The following is a 17,323-nucleotide window of genomic DNA, read 5'->3' as shown; positions in this document are numbered from 1 at the left end:
CAGCAGAGCCTGGGAGAGCGCCGGGGAGTTTCTGCAGGGAGACTGGCGTGTGAGAGCGCAGTGGCCGCCTCGGCATCTCCATTCCAACAGTACTCAGCAGGTGCTGCTAGTGTCTAACAGTGTAAGAGAACACGACTGTGTAACTCAGCTTACGGAGGAAAAAGCAGTGTAGTCATAATTGTTCTTTGTGAGAGTTCCATTAAAAAGAACTGTCAGTGTGCAGTTTGATAAAGTCAGTATGTAGGCTGAGGGTCTCTTATCCAGAATGCTCGGAGGGAGCCGTGTTTCAGGTTGGGGAGTGTGTGCATGGACGTCACCAGTCGAGCACCCCAATCCGCAGCGCCCCTCAGCCCGGGAGAAGTCCTGCACGTCAGCAGAGACCACTTCCGCGTTCTGTCGCTGTGGTCCAGGTCATTGCATTTCTCCACTTGCGGGCTTTTCTATAAGCATATGAAATCTTTTTAGTATAATCGTAGAATTTTGTGTTCTGCCTCTGTCGTGTCTTATTACATCATTCTCTTTTCTTGTATGTTTCTTCGGGTGGTTTGTTAGAATTCAAAATAGACCTGTAATGGTTTACTGTTCAGGTGTGAATAGCAGTCAAGTGAGTATCTTTGTGCATAAAGCTTTTTCTTAGCTTAGAAAATTTCTAGAATTAGCAGGTACACAAAGCGAGGTTGTCTTTATAGTTTTCGATGCGTAGCAGGTGAGAGCAGCGCGGGGGGTTAACGGCCGTGTCCCTTCTCTGGCTAGATGACAACGAGGGGAGCAGCAGCGACACCGCGCCCCTGTTCCAGATGGCAGGCGATGGGAAGGACACGGACGACATCACCATCCCCATGCTGTTCCTGTTCAGCAAGGAGGGCAACATCATCCTGGACGCCCTGCGGGAGTACGAGGAGGTGGAGGTGCTGCTGTCGGACAAGGCCAGGGACCGAGGTGAGCCGGCGGCGGCCCGGGCTGGGCGCGGCGCTCGTGTGCAGGGAGCACTTCACAGTCCACTCTTCTTCCCAAAACCAGAGTCGGAACATGTTTGCTGCTGAGTTAGGGTGTTCTGGAATGACATTTTTACACGTGATGTATGATTTTGGCCGTGATTCTGTCCAGTTGCTAAAACTACCAGAGACTGCCAAAGAAAGCCGTTGTAACCCTGGGAGTGTTCGTGAGTTGTGCCAGCACCGCGTCCGGACGTCTGAGCGGTCAGCGCTGTAGATTCACCGTGTCCGGACGTCTGAGCGGTCAGCGCTGTAGATTCACTGTGTCCGGACGTCTGTCTGAGCGGTCAGCGCTGTAGATTCACCGTGTCCGGACGTCTGAGCGGTCAGCGCTGTAGATTCACTGTGTCCGGACGTCTGTCTGAGCGGTCAGTGCTGTAGATTCACTGTGTCCAGACGTCTGTCTGAGCGGTCAGCGCTGTAGATTCACCGTGTCCGGACGTCTGTCTGAGCGGTCAGCGCTGTAGATTCACTGTGTCCGGACGTCTGTCTGAGCGGTCAGCGCTGTAGATTCACCGTGTCCGGACGTCTGAGCGGTCAGCGCTGTAGATTCACCGTGTCCGGACATCTGTCTGAGCGGTCAGCGCTGTAGATTCACTGTGTCTGGACGTCTGTCTGAGCGGTCAGTGCTGTAGATTCACTGTGTCTGGACGTCTGTCTGAGCGGTCAGCGCTGTAGATTCACTGTGTCTGGACGTCTGTCTGAGCGGTCAGAGCGCTGTAGATTCACTGTGTCCGGACGTCTGAGCGGTCAGTGCTGTAGATTCACCGTGTCCGGACGTCTGTCTGAGCGGTCAGAGCTGTAGATTCACTGTGTCCGGACGTCTGAGCGGTCAGCGCTGTAGATTCACCGTGTCCGGACATCTGAGCGGTCAGCGCTGTAGATTCACCGTGTCCGGACGTCTGTCTGAGCGGTCAGCGCTGTAGATTCACCGTGTCCGGACGTCTGAGCGGTCAGCGCTGTAGATTCACTGTGTCCAGACGTCTGTCTGAGCGGTCAGCGCTGTAGATTCACCGTGTCCGGACGTCTGTCTGAGCGGTCAGCGCTGTAGATTCACCGTGTCCGGACGTCTGAGCGGTCAGCGCTGTAGATTCACCGTGTCCGGACGTCTGTCTGAGCGGTCAGCGCTGTAGATTCACCGTGTCCGGACGTCTGTCTGAGCGGTCAGCGCTGTAGATTCACCGTGTCCGGACGTCTGAGCGGTCAGCGCTGTAGATTCACTGTGTCCGGACATCTGTCTGAGCGGTCAGCGCTGTAGATTCACCGTGTCCGGACGTCTGTCTGAGCGGTCAGTGCTGTAGATTCACCGTGTCCGGACGTCTGAGTGGTCAGCGCTGTAGATTCACCGTGTCCGGACGTCTGAGTGGTCAGCGCTGTAGATTCACTGTGTCCGGACGTCTGAGTGGTCAGCGCTGTAGATTCACTGTGTCCGGACGTCTGTCTGAGCGGTCAGCGCTGTAGATTCACCGTGTCCGGACGTCTGAGTGGTCAGCGCTGTAGATTCACCGTGTCCGGACGTCTGAGTGGTCAGCGCTGTAGATTCACTGTGTCCGGACATCTGAGCGGTCAGCGCTGTAGATTCACTGTGTCCGGACGTCTGTCTGAGCGGTCAGCGCTGTAGATTCACTGTGTCCGGACGTCTAAGTGGTCAGCGCTGTAGATTCACTGTGTCCGGACGTCCGTCTTAGCGGTCAGCGCTGTAGATTCACCGTGTCCGGACGTCTGTCTTAGCGGTCAGCGCTGTAGATTCACCGTGTCCGGACGTCTGAGCGGTCAGCGCTGTAGATTCACCGTGTCCGGACGTCTGAGCGGTCAGCGCTGTAGATTCACCGTGTCCGGACGTCTGAGCGGTCAGCGCTGTAGATTCACCGTGTCCGGACGTCTGAGTGGTCAGCGCTGTAGATTCACTGTGTCCGGATGTCTGAGTGGTCAGCGCTGTAGATTCACTGTGTCCGGACGTCTGAGCGGTCAGCGCTGTAGATTCACTGTGTCCGGACGTCTGTCTGAGCGGTCAGCGCTGTAGATTCACTGTGTCCGGACATCTGAGCAGTCAGCGCTGTAGATTCACTGTGTCCGGATGTCTGAGTGGTCAGCGCTGTAGATTCACCGTGTCTGGACGTCTGAGCGGTCAGCGCTGTAGATTCACTGTGTCCGGACGTCTGTCTGAGTGGTCAGCGCTGTAGATTCACTGTGTCCGGACGTCTGAGCGGTCAGCGCTGTAGATTCACCGTGTCCGGACGTCTGAGCGGTCAGCGCTGTAGATTCACTGTGTCCGGATGTCTGAGTGGTCAGCGCTGTAGATTCACTGTGTCCGGACGTCTGAGCGGTCAGCGCTGTAGATTCACTGTGTCCGGACGTCTGTCTGAGCGGTCAGCGCTGTAGATTCACTGTGTCCGGATGTCTGAGCGGTCAGCGCTGTAGATTCACCGTGTCCGGACGTCTGAGTGGTCAGCGCTGTAGATTCACTGTGTCCGGACGTCTGTCTGAGCGGTCAGCGCTTAGATTCACTGTGTCCGGATGTCTGAGCGGTCAGCGCTGTAGATTCACTATGTCCGGACGTCTGTCTGAGCGGTCAGCGCTGTAGATTCACTGTGTCCGGACGTCTGAGCAGTCAGCGCTGTAGATTCACTGTGTCCGGATGTCTGAGCGGTCAGCGCTGTAGATTCACTGTGTCCGGACGTCTGAGCGGTCAGCGCTGTAGATTCACCGTGTCCGGACGTCTGTCTGAGCGGTCAGCGCTGTAGATTCACCGTGTCCGGACGTCTGTCTGAGCGGTCAGAGCTGTAGATTCACTGTGTCCGGACGTCTGTCTGAGCGGTCAGCGCTGTAGATTCACCGTGTCCGGACGTCTGAGTGGTCAGCGCTGTAGATTCATTGTGTCCGGACGTCTGTCTGAGTGGTCAGCGCTGTAGATTCACTGTTTCCGGACGTCTGTCTGAGCGGTCAGAGCTGTAGATTCACTGTGTCCGGACGTCTGTCTGAGCGGTCAGCGCTGTAGATTCACTGTGTCCGGACGTCTGAGTGGTCAGCGCTGTAGATTCATTGTGTCCGGACGTCTGTCTGAGTGGTCAGCGCTGTAGATTCACTGTTTCCGGACGTCTGTCTGAGCGGTCAGAGCTGTAGATTCACTGTGTCCGGACGTCTGTCTGAGCGGTCAGCGCTGTAGATTCACTGTGTCCGGACGTCTGAGTGGTCAGTGCTGTAGATTCATTCTGTCCGGACGTCTGTCTGAGTGGTCAGCGCTGTAGATTCACTGTTTCCGGACGTCTGTCTGAGCGGTCAGAGCTGTAGATTCACTGTGTCCGGACGTCTGTCTGAGCGGTCAGCGCTGTAGATTCACTGTGTCCGGACGTCTGAGTGGTCAGTGCTGTAGATTCATTGTGTCCGGACGTCTGTCTGAGTGGTCAGCGCTGTAGATTCACTGTGTCCGGATGTCTGAGCGGTCAGTGCTGTAGATTCACTGTGTCCGGACGTCTGTCTGAGCGGTCAGCCCTGTAGATTCACTGTGTCCGGACGTCTGTCTGAGCGGTCAGCGCTGTAGATTCACCGTGTCCGGACGTCTGTCTGAGCGGTCAGAGCTGTAGATTCACTGTGTCCGGACGTCTGTCTGAGTGGTCAGCGCTTAGATTCACTGTGTCCGGACGTCTGTCTGAGCGGTCAGCGCTGTAGATTCACCGTGTCCGGACGTCTGTCTGAGCAGTCAGAGCTGTAGATTCACCGTGTCCGGACGTCTGTCTGAGCGGTCAGAGCTGTAGATTCACTGTGTCCGGACGTCTGTCTGAGTGGTCAGCGCTGTAGATTCACCGTGTCCGGACGTCTGTCTGAGCGGTCAGCGCTGTAGATTCACCGTGTCCGGACATCTGAGTGGTCAGCACTGTAGATTCACTGTGTCCGGACGTCTGTCTGAGTGGTCAGCGCTTAGATTCACCGTGTCCGGACGTCTGTCTGAGCGGTCAGCGCTGTAGATTCACTGTGTCCGGACGTCTGTCTGAGCGGTCAGCGCTGTAGATTCACTGTGTCCGGACATCTGAGCGGTCAGCGCTGTAGATTCAGCGTGTCCGGACGTCTGTCTGAGCAGTCAGAGCTGTAGATTCACCGTGTCCGGACGTCTGTCTGAGCGGTCAGAGCTGTAGATTCACTGTGTCCGGACGTCTGTCTGAGTGGTCAGCGCTGTAGATTCACCGTGTCCGGACGTCTGTCTGAGCGGTCAGCGCTGTAGATTCACCGTGTCCGGACATCTGAGCGGTCAGCACTGTAGATTCACTGTGTCCGGACGTCTGTCTGAGTGGTCAGCGCTTAGATTCACCGTGTCCGGACGTCTGTCTGAGCGGTCAGCGCTGTAGATTCACTGTGTCCGGACGTCTGTCTGAGCGGTCAGCGCTGTAGATTCACTGTGTCCGGACATCTGAGCGGTCAGCGCTGTAGATTCAGCGTGTCCGGACGTCCGTCTGAGCGGTCAGCGCTGTAGATGGGTGCTGTGCTCAGTCTCGTGACCGTTGTGCTGGTGCGGCCGTGGCGACACCTGTAGGGTCCCCAGGCCCCTGGCCCTGGGTGTCCTGAGTTATCCGGCACACCCTGGGCAAGGGAAGGCTGCTGGGAAGGAGGAGAGGAGGCTGAGGGCCTGTGGGTGCCGTACTCTGTGTGTCTCTCACTCGCCATCCCCCAGTGGCTCCACAGGGCGGGTCCATCCCTGGGGCTGTGACAGATCTGTCTGATGTCCCAGAGGGGCCTCTGTAGAGACACAGCCCTGTGGTAACCTGGTACTCGCCTCGGGCGTGTCCTGTCTTCCCGTGTGGTTTTCCTCTTCTCTGAAACTCCCTGAAATGTTGGACTTTTCCAGGACCCACGGTGGGGGTGAGGTGTGTGTGAGGGTGTGCGGATGGAAGCAGAACACACAGGGCCGCGAAGCTCCGCAGTCCCCGCTCCTGGTGCTTGCTTTCTGAGCTCCGGCCTCATTTCCTACTCTTCAGAAATTGTGGGGAAAATGGAATTCCAAGAGAAGCTCTATTTTACTGCCAGACCTGTTGAGATCCGTGCACCCAAGGGGTCTCAGGAGCTTGGAGTGGGTGTTGTGAAGAGAACTGTGCATGGATCTCAAAATGTTTTGGCTCAAAATAAACTTCCCTTTGACTTCCATGCGTCTGCAGACGTCTGCGTGCCCTCCTTGCGGGTTCCGGGTCTGAGTTCCCGCGTCCAGGCGCACGTCAGACGCAGGCAGGGCATCGTCACTGTGTGAACGTCTTTAACGCCTTTGCTTTTTTCCCTCCTGTTTTGTGCTGCCGTTGGAATGTCAGCAGCAATATTGAAAGGTAAAATGATTCCAAGCTACATTATTAATAGTAGTAAGTATCTCGCATTAATAAGCCTGAAATCACATATGTGCACATGCACACACATACACATACAATTTTGGGTCGGTGGATGCCATGGTAACATTCGGATCGATGCCATTAGGCTTGTTATGTCCAGTCAGCTCTCCCTGATAATCATAGTAATGTAATTCTTTATCGATCCCTCTGTAACCGACTCTTGTTCACGGAGTGCAGCCCTTGGCCGTGCCAGAGCCACTGTGCCAGCCACAGTGTCGCTTCGACACTGACTGCATTTGCTCGCCTTTTCCCGCACACCGTGCAGAGTCCTTGAGAACGCTCCTAAGCATGGGTCGGGGTGCGTGCCGTTGGCATTGCCGAATCACAGCAAAGTGTGTGCTTCCGCGCCAGAGAGAGGGTGTGAGGAAGCCGTCCGCTCTGCTAGAAGCAGCACTGAGGCCGCATACAAGTTCTGTTTTGTAAGAAGTGTGGGTGGTCCATCAGTTTACTGAAGTGTGACTCTGACACGGGGGGAGGGGGGTCTTTAGATAAATAGCCCCTTTGAGACTCCCCTTCTGTGTGATAACTTCCGGGAACTGTACAGCCGTGCCAAGTCCGCCCCGAGTCGTAGCGTTGTTAACGTTTCTCTGTGCGGCAGGAACCAGTGAGTGTAGCTGTAGAGTAAGTCAGTGCTTGACTCCCTTAGCATCCCGTCGGGAAAGGTCAAGGCTGTGTTGGTTCCCATGTCCTGCGCGCTGCTGTGCACGGGGCCCGCTGAGGGGCTTGGGAAACCAGGCACCGGCAGTGTTGAGTGCCTGTGGTCAGGTGGGCCCAGACTCAGGTGTCACCCTGTGCCCCAGGGGCTTGGGATGTGCCTGCTCCCACAGCCACACTCTGCGAAGCCCAGCCCGCCACCTGGGGGGATCCTCTCCTGTCCATGCGGTCACTGTTGAGAGTTGTCCACTACACAGCAGCACGCCGTCCAGATCACGCGTCTGAAAGTCGCCTTCCACACGGTGCTGACCGAGCAGACCTCACACAGATAGCACAGAAAGCAGAAGCACCCCCGGACTCCACCCCGACCCCCGTACGCGCGTCCAGTCCTGAGCAGTCCCAGCCGCGTGCGGCAGGGTTTGTCACAGCTCCTGCAGGAGCTGAAGCGCTGGTGATTTCTCGCGGCAGCGCAGTGACAGCTCTGCTCCCGGGTCCCAGCAATGATCCCAGCCGTGTACTCCAGCCAGACGCCTTTGGCCGGCAGAGGTGGCCTGTGGTGAGTGGTTGCTCCACGGGGTTCTCACGGGCAGCCAGCGGCAGCGGCAGGTTCCACATGTGGCCGTGCTCGCTCCAGGGCCACCCCTGGGTGTGTGCCGAGGAAGGAACTGCCCCCGCCTGAAGCCGGGCAGTGACTTTTCCTCCGATTGTCCCCGCTGACCACGGTTGTGTGACTTCCTGGAGCTGAGCTGCAGGACTTCCGTTGCCACTGGAAGGGATTTGCTCCCAGGAGAAAATCTGGCGCGCGTGCGCGTGGGCTCCTTGCACGGAGGGGAACACGGGACTCCCGTGTCAGCAGCAGGGCCTGCCCCGCATGCTCTCACCCCCTGCGTTTGTCCCCCGCCTCACTCCCTGCACCCACTCCCTGCTCCTCCTGCAGCCCCCGAGGTGCAGCCCGCAGCGTCCGGGCGAGGCAGCTCTGTGAGGCCCCTGTGGCTGACACCTCACCTCGCGGTTGCCCTCTGCCATCTGGTGACGGGGAGGCCGTCCACCTGCACGGCCTCTTTGCACGGTTTCCTGGAGTCTCGCTGGTCTCACATAGCTGTCTCTGTGTGGCTTTGCTTTCACGGTGGCTGCCTCGGGTGTGTGTCGTGTGGCTCCATAAGCTTGCAAAGCCTGAGCGGCTTCCTGTGTGTGCTCCGTGTTCTGACGCTTGCTCTGGGGTTGGGTCTGTTGGCCCTGGGTAGCCTTCCTGGCCAGTCCTGCCCACACAGTGTTGCTCTTTGGAAAAGCTTCTTTTCCTTAGTTTAACAAGAAAGTGAACTTCAGCAGGTTGGACAGTTCACAGGTGTAGAGGACATTGTAGGTGACCTCCCCGCGTCCTCTGAGGTAACCAGCCCAGGAAGCGGTTTGGTTTGCAGTCACGTGTGTCCCTGGCCCGACGCCCTGGAGTAGCGTGCGTGCGCGGTTGGACAGGTGTTGCGGGAGAGCATGCCTCGCCCTCCAGAGCTGTGTCACGTGCAGAGCATGGCTGCCATCAGTTACCTGACCGTCTCACTACTGGGCATCGGAGCGATTGTTTCCCCAGGACTTCTTGTTTGCCGCCCTGTGCAGTGGCGTGGGGCCGTCCTTGTCCCCGTGTTCTTACATTTGTTACCTGCTTCTCCAGGGTTTTCGGATTTACTGGAGCAGAATGCTGGGAGAATGTGGGTCTTTTTAATTTTCCATTTGTGTTTATTTGAGTGGCACAGAGAGTCAGACGGCAGACAGAGCTCTCATTTGCTGGCTCATTCCCTAGCTGGCCACATCACCCAGCTGGGCTCCGTGAGAGCCAGGAGCTGGGGCTCCGTGTAGGCTCCCAGCCGGGAGCCACCACTGCTGCCTTCTCGGGTCTGCGTCGTCTGGAAGCTGGAGCCAAGCCACATCAAGCCACAGCCAAGCACTGGAGATGGGGCTTTGGAATCTTATGGGATATTCCAAGTTGCAACCCAGAAGAGGTTGTACCAGTTCGTGTCCTTCCCGCAAGATGGGAGAGTACCTGTCCCCCCTAGCTTACGCAGTATCGTTTCTCTTTTCAGAATGGCCTGCTAGTAGGGTGTGCCGCCTCTACACAGGACTGTGTATCTTTTCTAGGTAGCCGAGGGCGCTCTGGCTCTGTGAGTGTGTGCGCGTTACGTCTTCCTCCGTAGACTGTCTGGGAAAGACGCAGAGACCCAGCAATGTGTGTGCTGTTTCCCCACCTTGCACTCCTCTGACCTCATGTTACTTTAATTTAAAATCAGAAATATAAATATTAATTAGTTTCTTTAAGATTTCTAGATTTCTCATTTTGCCCAGAAGATCACTGCGCTTTACTTTTGCATGATAGTGTCCTAAATTTTCTGCAGAGCCCTGTTTTACACTTTGCTCTTTAATTCACACGGAACGTCTGTCTGTGTGTTTAAATTAGCGGTCTTTCAGGTATCGACACTTTATTAAGCCAGCACCCCTTCTCCCCAGGTAAACTGTCGTCCCTGCCGTGTGCCAGCTGCTTACAGAGCTGGGTCTGTTTTTGTGCTTGCTCTCTGACCCACTGATCTGTTTCTTTGTTCTTGTGCCAGTAGTAAAACACGGTGAGGCTCTGAGTAAATGTTAACACCTGATCTGGCAGCACCGCGCTCACTGATCGCTGTTAGAACTTCTTGCCCTGTTGGTCGTGTGCTCTTTCACAGGACTGGTCCAGTATTGTCTGGCTCCACACCAGAGTCGACACAAAAAACAAAGAAGTGCAAGCAGATTCCTTTTGAAATCATGTTTGCAGACTCTACACGTAAATTAGGAAAATGTTGTTAACTATTCAGACTTTCTATCCAAGAAAATATCCGTGAACTTAATCAGAGCTTATTTTTATGGAAGCGTTGTGATTTTACAGTATTCTCATGGGTCTTGTACCTCTCATAATGAATTTCTATTTGAGTTTTTATTTTATTATGGGAAGGATTTGTGATTCGATGTCTAGCTAGTTACTGCTGTCACAGAGAGCTCTGGGTATTGGCATCGTTACTCTGACGCTCCTGAGCAAGTTCCTCTGTTAGTTTTATTGGTAGGTGTGAGTTACGCGTTGCTTTGACTTTTGGTATAGGAAGGATCTTCAAAACTGCATGGAAATGTGTATTATGAAAAGACTACATGGACTTCAGAATGTTTGTGCACCAGAAATGTCTCCTGAAACTCCGTTTTCCGTGAACTTTTTGCAGCTGCTCTTAGAGTCGCAGTCTGCAGGCGCAGACGGTTTGGTCTGTCCCTCCCTCTGTTTCTGCTGGTGTCTCTGGTTCTCCCGGACTTGTGGCCCAGCAGCCAGTGCCTGCTCTGGGGTTCCTGGTGTCTCAGTGAGCTGTGCCTCTCCTGGCGTCAGAGACCGCGGTGAGGATTCCGCAGGCTCCTGAGCAGGTGAACTTCCCTGCCCAGAGTGCAGGTGCCCACCTCTCCTTCCGTCCTCCCAGGTGGGTCACCCCTCCCTCCTGTGAGTCACAGCGTCTCAGGGAGCCCACACGTCCCCAGCCACAGGCTTCAGAACCCCACGCACCTCTGTGCGTCATGGGCCGCGGTTGCAGCCTTCGGTTTGCTGTGCTTGTGTGACTGTTGTAGATTTCTCTGTCCCCGGTGAGACTCTGAGCCCTGCAGGCAGGCGTGGCGCTGGCTTTGCTAATGATGTTGTCCCCGGTGTGCGGAGTGGGCACAAGGGACACGCTTGCCGGCTGGCTCGGAGAGGCAGAGCCCACGGCTGTGGCGTGAGTGCGGGGCTCGGTGCTGTTGGAGGTGCTGCTTGTGGGATAAACAGAACCCTCCTGGCGGCGCCGTTCTGTGCTCCTTGGGAGACGTTCACGCCCGCAGGTCTGCAGGGCGGGCGACGGTGACTCCGTGCTGGCCATCAGGGCCCTAAGGGGCAGTCGAGGTTTTATAAGTCGTCCGTGTTCCTGTCTCTGAGAAATAATCTGATGGCTCACAGTAGCAGTCCTCATCCTGAGTCTCGTCTTCTGGGTCTGCCTGGCTTCCTGCTTCGAGGCGAGCGGCCACGGATGCTGTCTGAACCCTGGCGCAGGCTCTCCTGGGCGGCTGCCGAGCTCCAAATAGTGACTACGTTTTAGCCTTACTGCAAATTTATAACCATTTCAGTATCATCGTGTGGTGTACAAAGGTGCTTCAAAAAGTTTGTGGAAATGGAATGAAAATACAAGTTCATTTTGGTGCAAAAACATTTGAAATCTGTGAAGTTTCACTCATAATTTTTTAAAATACCCTACCATTTCTTGGCATTTGCTGACATCCACTGCAGTCAGTCTTCTAGGTTCTTAGGGAGAAAGGACTGTTTCTAATCCTGGCTTGTTTTGCAACATAAATACGCAGGAATATGCGGCTGAATTCTTAAAACAATCATCTTTTTGGTGCTTCTGTCTACTGTTTTGCAGTCACGTGGTTCGCTAACTTCCCTCGTGACTAGAGTACATGCATAGCCTTGCGGGCGGGGGTCCTGGCCTGCAGGGCGCGTGTGGTGAGGTGGTCTCTCTTTCTCGTGCAGACCCTGAGCTGGACAGTGAGGAGCAGCCGGCCCCCGAGAACGAGGCCCAGAATCCGAGTGCCGAGCCGCTGGCGGCGGTTCCCCAGATGGTCGGCTTGGGGGATGGGGATGCCGGGGAAAGCCCCGCGCCCTCCCCGCCAGAACCATCGTCCCCTGCGGACACGCACCACGCCGCCGGGGTCGGGCCCTCCGAGCAGACGTCCCAACCCACGGAGACGCCGGAGACCGCACATCTCGACCAGGAGTGCCCGGACGCCACGGACGCTGATCACAGCCCACGGGAGGAACAGCCGGAGACCGAGGACGACGGCAGCGCGAGCAGCGGCTGGACCACGAAGGCCACGCCCATAGACTCCATATTAGCGGACTGGAATGAAGACATAGAAGCCTTCGAGATGATGGAGAAGGACGAACTCTGAGCGGCCGCGGCGGCTGGGGTAGGTGCTCAGCAGGAGAGATGACTGTGGCGCGCAGACACCCTGATCTGCAGCAGGCTCTCCGCGGGGCGTCACGCGGGCCGGCAGGGACCCTCCTGCTGGGATGGTTCGTTACCCTGGGCATCTGGAGCACCTGGTTAGACGTGGCCTCGTCTGGCCTGTCCCATCCAGAGTGGACGCTCGCAGTGACGGCACTGCCCCCGCGGTGCTGCAGGCCAGGGAGGGAGCCAGCCGTCCACAGTCTGGGAGGGGGCGTGGGCCGGGGGCCCCGGGTGAGAGCCGGGGCGGCTGCCTGTGCTGCCCTCAGGAGCCTGGGGAGAGGCCTGGGCAGGTGCGAGGTGGCCGCGCTCACTCTGGGAACGCCGCCTGCTCAGCGCGCCCACCGCCTGACACCACGCGGCTGGAGTCTCCTCCAGCGGGGCCCTTGACACGGAGACAGGGCGCGGCCGGTGGACCTTCTCAGTGTGTTTTCTGCAGGGAGAGCAGGCGCTGGGACCAGGGAAGGGGCGCCCAGCACGCTGCAGCACTGGGCTCCCGCCTGCTGGTGGAAAGGGAGCCAGGGAGGCACCGCATGTGGTGATGCACAAGCCCCGGGGGCCGCGGCAGCGGAACCGGCCTGGCTCCCGCACGGGGGTCCCTCTCGCCGTCAGCCTTACTCCACCCCCGCTTCCTCCTGCAGAGCCGGGAGAGCTGGTAGTGGTCTCGGGCCTGGGGTCACTGCTGCTCCTGTCCTTGGAAGCTCTGGTCTCTGAAGTTCCACCTAAGGGGTTGTCCGTTTTCCCTGAATCATGGTTTTGCTGTATCAAGTGCTCCTTCTGGTACGGACCGGACGGTTGGCTTTGCACGGTGGCGACTGCACGCAGCCGAACAGCGCAGTGGACGCTGTGCCGTTGTTTTCTGGTTCTAGATTTCGGTGGCAGTTTGGTGCTGGCCACATTTAAGTTTTTAAGATTTTGTTGTTGATATCTGTAGGCAGCCCTGTAGATGAAATCATGGCTTACAAATGTTATTTATTTGTAAAATATCTATGAATCAGTTCCGAAGGCATATTTGAGAGGCCTGGTTCCCTTCCTCTTGACCGGGGCGCTGCACAGGAGCCTTCTCCTGGAGTGCGGTGCTGAGGGACTGCGTGGCTCACGCGGTGCGGAGCTGGGCGCGGGTGTGTACCGTCCGCTGGCAGTGTGTAGGGGGTAGCACCTGCTTCCAGAAGCTCCCTGCGCGTCATCGGGCCGTGCGTTGCCAATCTCGGAATTCACTGGAGGGAGGGGAAAGAGCCATAGCCAGCGGTAAACCAGACCAGCCAGGTGCTCTTCGTCTCCGCCTGTGGAGCTCCGTGTCCGAGGGCAGGGCTGTCGGGCAGACGGCGTGCAGCAGGGTGGACGTGGCACTCTGTCTGTCCAGGGAGCTGGCGCGCGACGGCTCGCCTCGGTGGCGCCTAGGCTGGGGCCTGGCCGAGAAGCGCAGAGGCCGCGGAAGCCGCGTACATGTTGATTTCATTTTATGTTTGTAGCCCCAAACCATTGTTGGCTACTTCTGATTTTCCTGAGTTACCAAAAGCAATTTTCCCCGGAAGGAGACCCGCCTGGGAGAGCACGGGCGAGGCCGCGGCGGCTGCTGCCCTGCCGTGCCGGCGGTGGGGCGTCGCCCGGCGCTGCCATGCGGGAGCAGCCTGCTCTCTTGTTTAGAAGGAAGCAGGGGTTCAGCCAGTTCCGTGTGACCCCGCTGTCCCTCCCAGCCCGGCCCCCTGCCCTCACTGCCACGGAGTCGTGTCGGAGCCGATGGGCGTTCCCGCAGCATTAGGTGTGTTTAGTGTTCTGTGTTTTGAGTACCTTTTATAGACATTTTATTTACTTGCTAGATTCAGGGAGTTCTGTGAGGCCCTGAGTTTAAGAACATCTGGTCTACCTCAGTTCAGCGTTGACTGCTTAGAAGTAGAGCTGAAGCGATCACCAACAGCCATAACACTGCTGGACTAGGAAAGAGCTGTGCGCGTTTACAGACCTGCCGGCGAGGGAGGACGCCGCCTGGGTCACCAGCTGGGCCCTGGAGCTGGAATTTAATTCAGGTGTTTTCAGACTTGCCTACCTACTAACAATAGTATGGCTGGAGTTGCTTTCTCGCACATGAAAGTCCACCGGAGTGTCACCCTTTTCGCAGTACTTTTCCCATAGTTTGAAACACGAAGGCATCGCCACTGATGGGTGTGTGCACGGCGCTGCCTCCGGTGGCTTCACCAGGCTCCGCAGTCTGCTGGTCTCAGAACCAAGGATTTCTTGACGTTTTACTTTTCCCTTTTCACCAGTCTTAGTGAAATGAAAGGGTGTGCCCGCTCTGATTTTGATTTCGCTAACACAGCTACTGTCACGAATTTGTGTAGATCCAGGTCCCGTCCCGCGGCCTTTTGTCTAAGCAGAGCCAGCAGTTGTCCTCTCTCCTGAGCCCTGCCAGAGCATCCAGGAGAGCTCGCGAGCGGGGCTCAGAGTGCTTGTCCCTGGGCTCAGTGAGGGGACTGAGTGCTTGTCCCTGGGCTCAGTGAGCGGGGCTCAGAGTGCTTGTCCCTGGGCTCAGTGAGGGGACTGAGTGCTTGTCCCTGGGCTCAGTGAGCGGGGCTGAGTGCTTGTCCCTGGGCTCAGTGAGCGGGACTGAGTGCTTGTCCCTGGGCTCAGTGAGCGGGGCTCAGAGTGCTTGTCCCTGGGCTCAGTGAGCGGGGTTCAGAGTGCTTGTCCCTGGGCTCATTGAGCGGGACAGAGTGCTTGTCCCTGGGCTCAGTGAGCGGACTGAGTGCTTGTCCCTGGGCTCAGTGAGTGGGACTGAGTGCTTGTCCCTGGGCTCAGTGAGCGGGGTTCAGAGTGCTTGTCCCTGGGCTCAGTGAGGGGAATGGAGTGCTTGTCCCTGGGCTCAGTGAGGGGAATGGAGTGCTTGTCCCTGGGCTCAGTGAACATCCCAGCAAGGCTGTAGTCAGAACATAGAAACATTCTGTGAATGAGACGTTGTATGTTCAGATTTTATAAGAGACGTTTTTAAACAAGCCCAATTTACAGCCGTATATTTTCTTATGATGTAATTTATGAAAAAGATGTCTGTTCTAACAGGTGCTCTAACACCACTGTTGTTGGGTTTTATTGTTTGGTGATAAATGTGTACAATCTTTCTATGGGAAACTGTGTACTGTGATGTAAAAGTCTGGGCAAAATGTACATAATCCTTGTATATAATTGTGTATTTGATTATAATTACTGATTGTAAAGATTTAATAAAACATGTAAATACTTGGGTCTAGTTTTACTGTCTTCCATGTTTCCACCCCTCTCGTTGCCCTCTGACTTCAACCCTGGGTAGAGATCCGGGGACTGGTAGCTACAGGGCGGGGAGGGCTCTGGGCACGCCTGTGTCCGTTCACGGCCGGCAGCCGCTTCCTGGCAGTGTGGCGCTCTGCTTTGTCGCCTGTGCCGCCGGTCGGGGTCTGTGAGCGTGGAGTCGTGCAAGGCCTCTGGCCGGCCGCCGACCTCCGCTGGTGTTTGCTGGCCTTAAGGACAAGCCTTGCGCTGCCAGCCCCTGCCCGCTGACCTTCCCTCTCTGGGACAGACGTGTGCATTGAGTGGTCTCAGGTTCTCTGGGCGGTGGTTCCTGCTCCGCGGACCCTGACCCGGGGCACCATGGCATGGTGACAGTGGCTCTGGAAAGATTTCCTCGTGTGGGGCAGGCGTGAGGGCTGGGGCTTCGCGGGACACCCGTGGCTGAGGCTCGCGCCTCCTACAGCCCGTTCCCTGGCCGAGCTCGGGCAGTTCTCTGGCCCTGTGCGAGAGCACGCTCTCCAGCATGGCGCGAGGCCTGGTGTGCGTAGTAGGATGTGACTTCCTGCGAAGACCCAGAACGGCCCCATGGCGCCCCCCCCCCACTGTCTTTCCTGAGCCTTCGGGGAGGGCACCTGCTCCCCCCGGGCCCCAGAGGCCAGGAGAGGCTGCAGCCGGCTCAGGCCCTGGCCCCACGCCCAAGGAAAGGAAGCTCTCCCCGCGCCCTGCTCACTAGGCCAGCGCTCTCGCTCCATCACCGCCAGTGTCTTCCAGCCCCGCGGCAAGCAGCCTCCGGCTCAGCCTGATGCCCTGGCCTGGCTACATCTGTGGGAGCCCAGGCCCTGGGTCCTGGTGTCTCAGAACCCATCACAGCCTCCTGGCCTCACTTCCCACCTCAGCCAGCTCTAACCGCTCTTGCGTTGAACTCTCTGGGCAAAGCCTTCTTAAGTACTAAGTGCATGCCGGTGTGCACCTGCGCGGCCGTGCCGGTGTGCGCCTGCGCGGCAGCAGCTGTGGGACCTGGATGGCGCCAGCCCCACTGCCGGGCGGCATTGCTTTAAACCAGGACTGAACATCTCCAGTGAGATTTGCCCACGCTCCTCTCCCACGCTCCCACCAGCCGCCTGCATGCTGAGTCCACGCGCCTCTGTGCACTTTGGCCAGGACCCCCTGCGTGCCCTGGGCTGGTTCCCCAGCCTGCCTGGATCCTGGAGACCGGAACTCCAGACTTGAACCGTTTGCACACCTGAGAGATGCAGGAGCCTGGGCCCCGTGTGACCCGGAGATGAGGGAGCCCCTGCCCCGCGCCCCCTTCCCGCCCCGTGTGCCTTCCGGAGATGAGGGAACCCCTGCCCTGCGCCCCCTTCCCGCCCCGGGTGCCTTCCGGAAGCCTGCAGGGAGCCCCTGCCCTGCGCCCCCTTCCCGCCCCGGGTGCCTTCCGGAAGCCTGCAGGGAGCCCCTGCCCCGCGCCCCCTTCCCGCCCCGGGTGCCTTCCGGAAGCCTGCAGGGAGCCCCTGCCCTGCGCCCCCTTCCTGCCCCGGGTGCCTTCCGGAAGCCTGCAGGGAGCACCCTACTGGCCCCAGTGCTGCAAGAAGGGAACACAAGTACTGGCTACCACACACACCCAGGGATGCCTTGTCTGAGATCCCAAAACTCAGGTCTCCCAAGACCTGCAGGACACAGCGACAGCTCCTCTGAGAAGAAGTGAGCTCTGTGATACAGGCCGGCATCACTCGCTACTTCCACGGCCGCTGGCGGCCGCTGCCGTGGGCTCCCTGGGAATGGACGCAGAACCTGTTTCCTCTGAGCTCGGTCGTCGCCTTCCAGGTGCAGACACAGATTTGCACCCTGATGCTGGAGAGAAAGCCCACACAGCTGGGTACAGAGCCGTGTCTGTCGGGTGAGCTGTAAAGAAAGTATGAGACTTGGCCAAAAGGTGCAGTGCAGGGCCGGCGTTGTGGCCTAGCAGGTAAAGCCGCTGCCCCGCAGTGCCAGCATCCTGCATGGGGCCGGTTTGTGT

At 57.5% G+C, this 17,323-nt stretch overlaps 1 protein-coding gene across 2 annotated transcripts in view; it reads left to right on the top strand.

Moving 5' to 3' along the window:
- Positions 1-15,279, top strand: part of EDEM3 (ER degradation enhancing alpha-mannosidase like protein 3) — an 88,390-nt gene extending 73,111 nt beyond the window's left edge. For both annotated transcript variants that reach the window (XM_062211496.1, XM_062211495.1), the window contains exons 19-20: positions 754-939; positions 11,574-15,279. In XM_062211496.1, the coding sequence (XP_062067480.1) occupies positions 754-939; positions 11,574-11,992 (605 nt within the window). In that variant the 3' untranslated portion in view covers positions 11,993-15,279. The remainder of the gene's footprint in view (positions 1-753; positions 940-11,573) is intronic.
- The last annotated feature ends 2,044 nt before the right edge of the window (positions 15,280-17,323 follow it).

The sequence above is a fragment of the Lepus europaeus genome, chromosome 14 (genome assembly GCF_033115175.1).
Source record: "Lepus europaeus isolate LE1 chromosome 14, mLepTim1.pri, whole genome shotgun sequence".
Classification (NCBI taxonomy): domain Eukaryota; kingdom Metazoa; phylum Chordata; class Mammalia; order Lagomorpha; family Leporidae; genus Lepus; species Lepus europaeus.
This window is presented reverse-complemented; position numbering and strand designations above follow the sequence as displayed.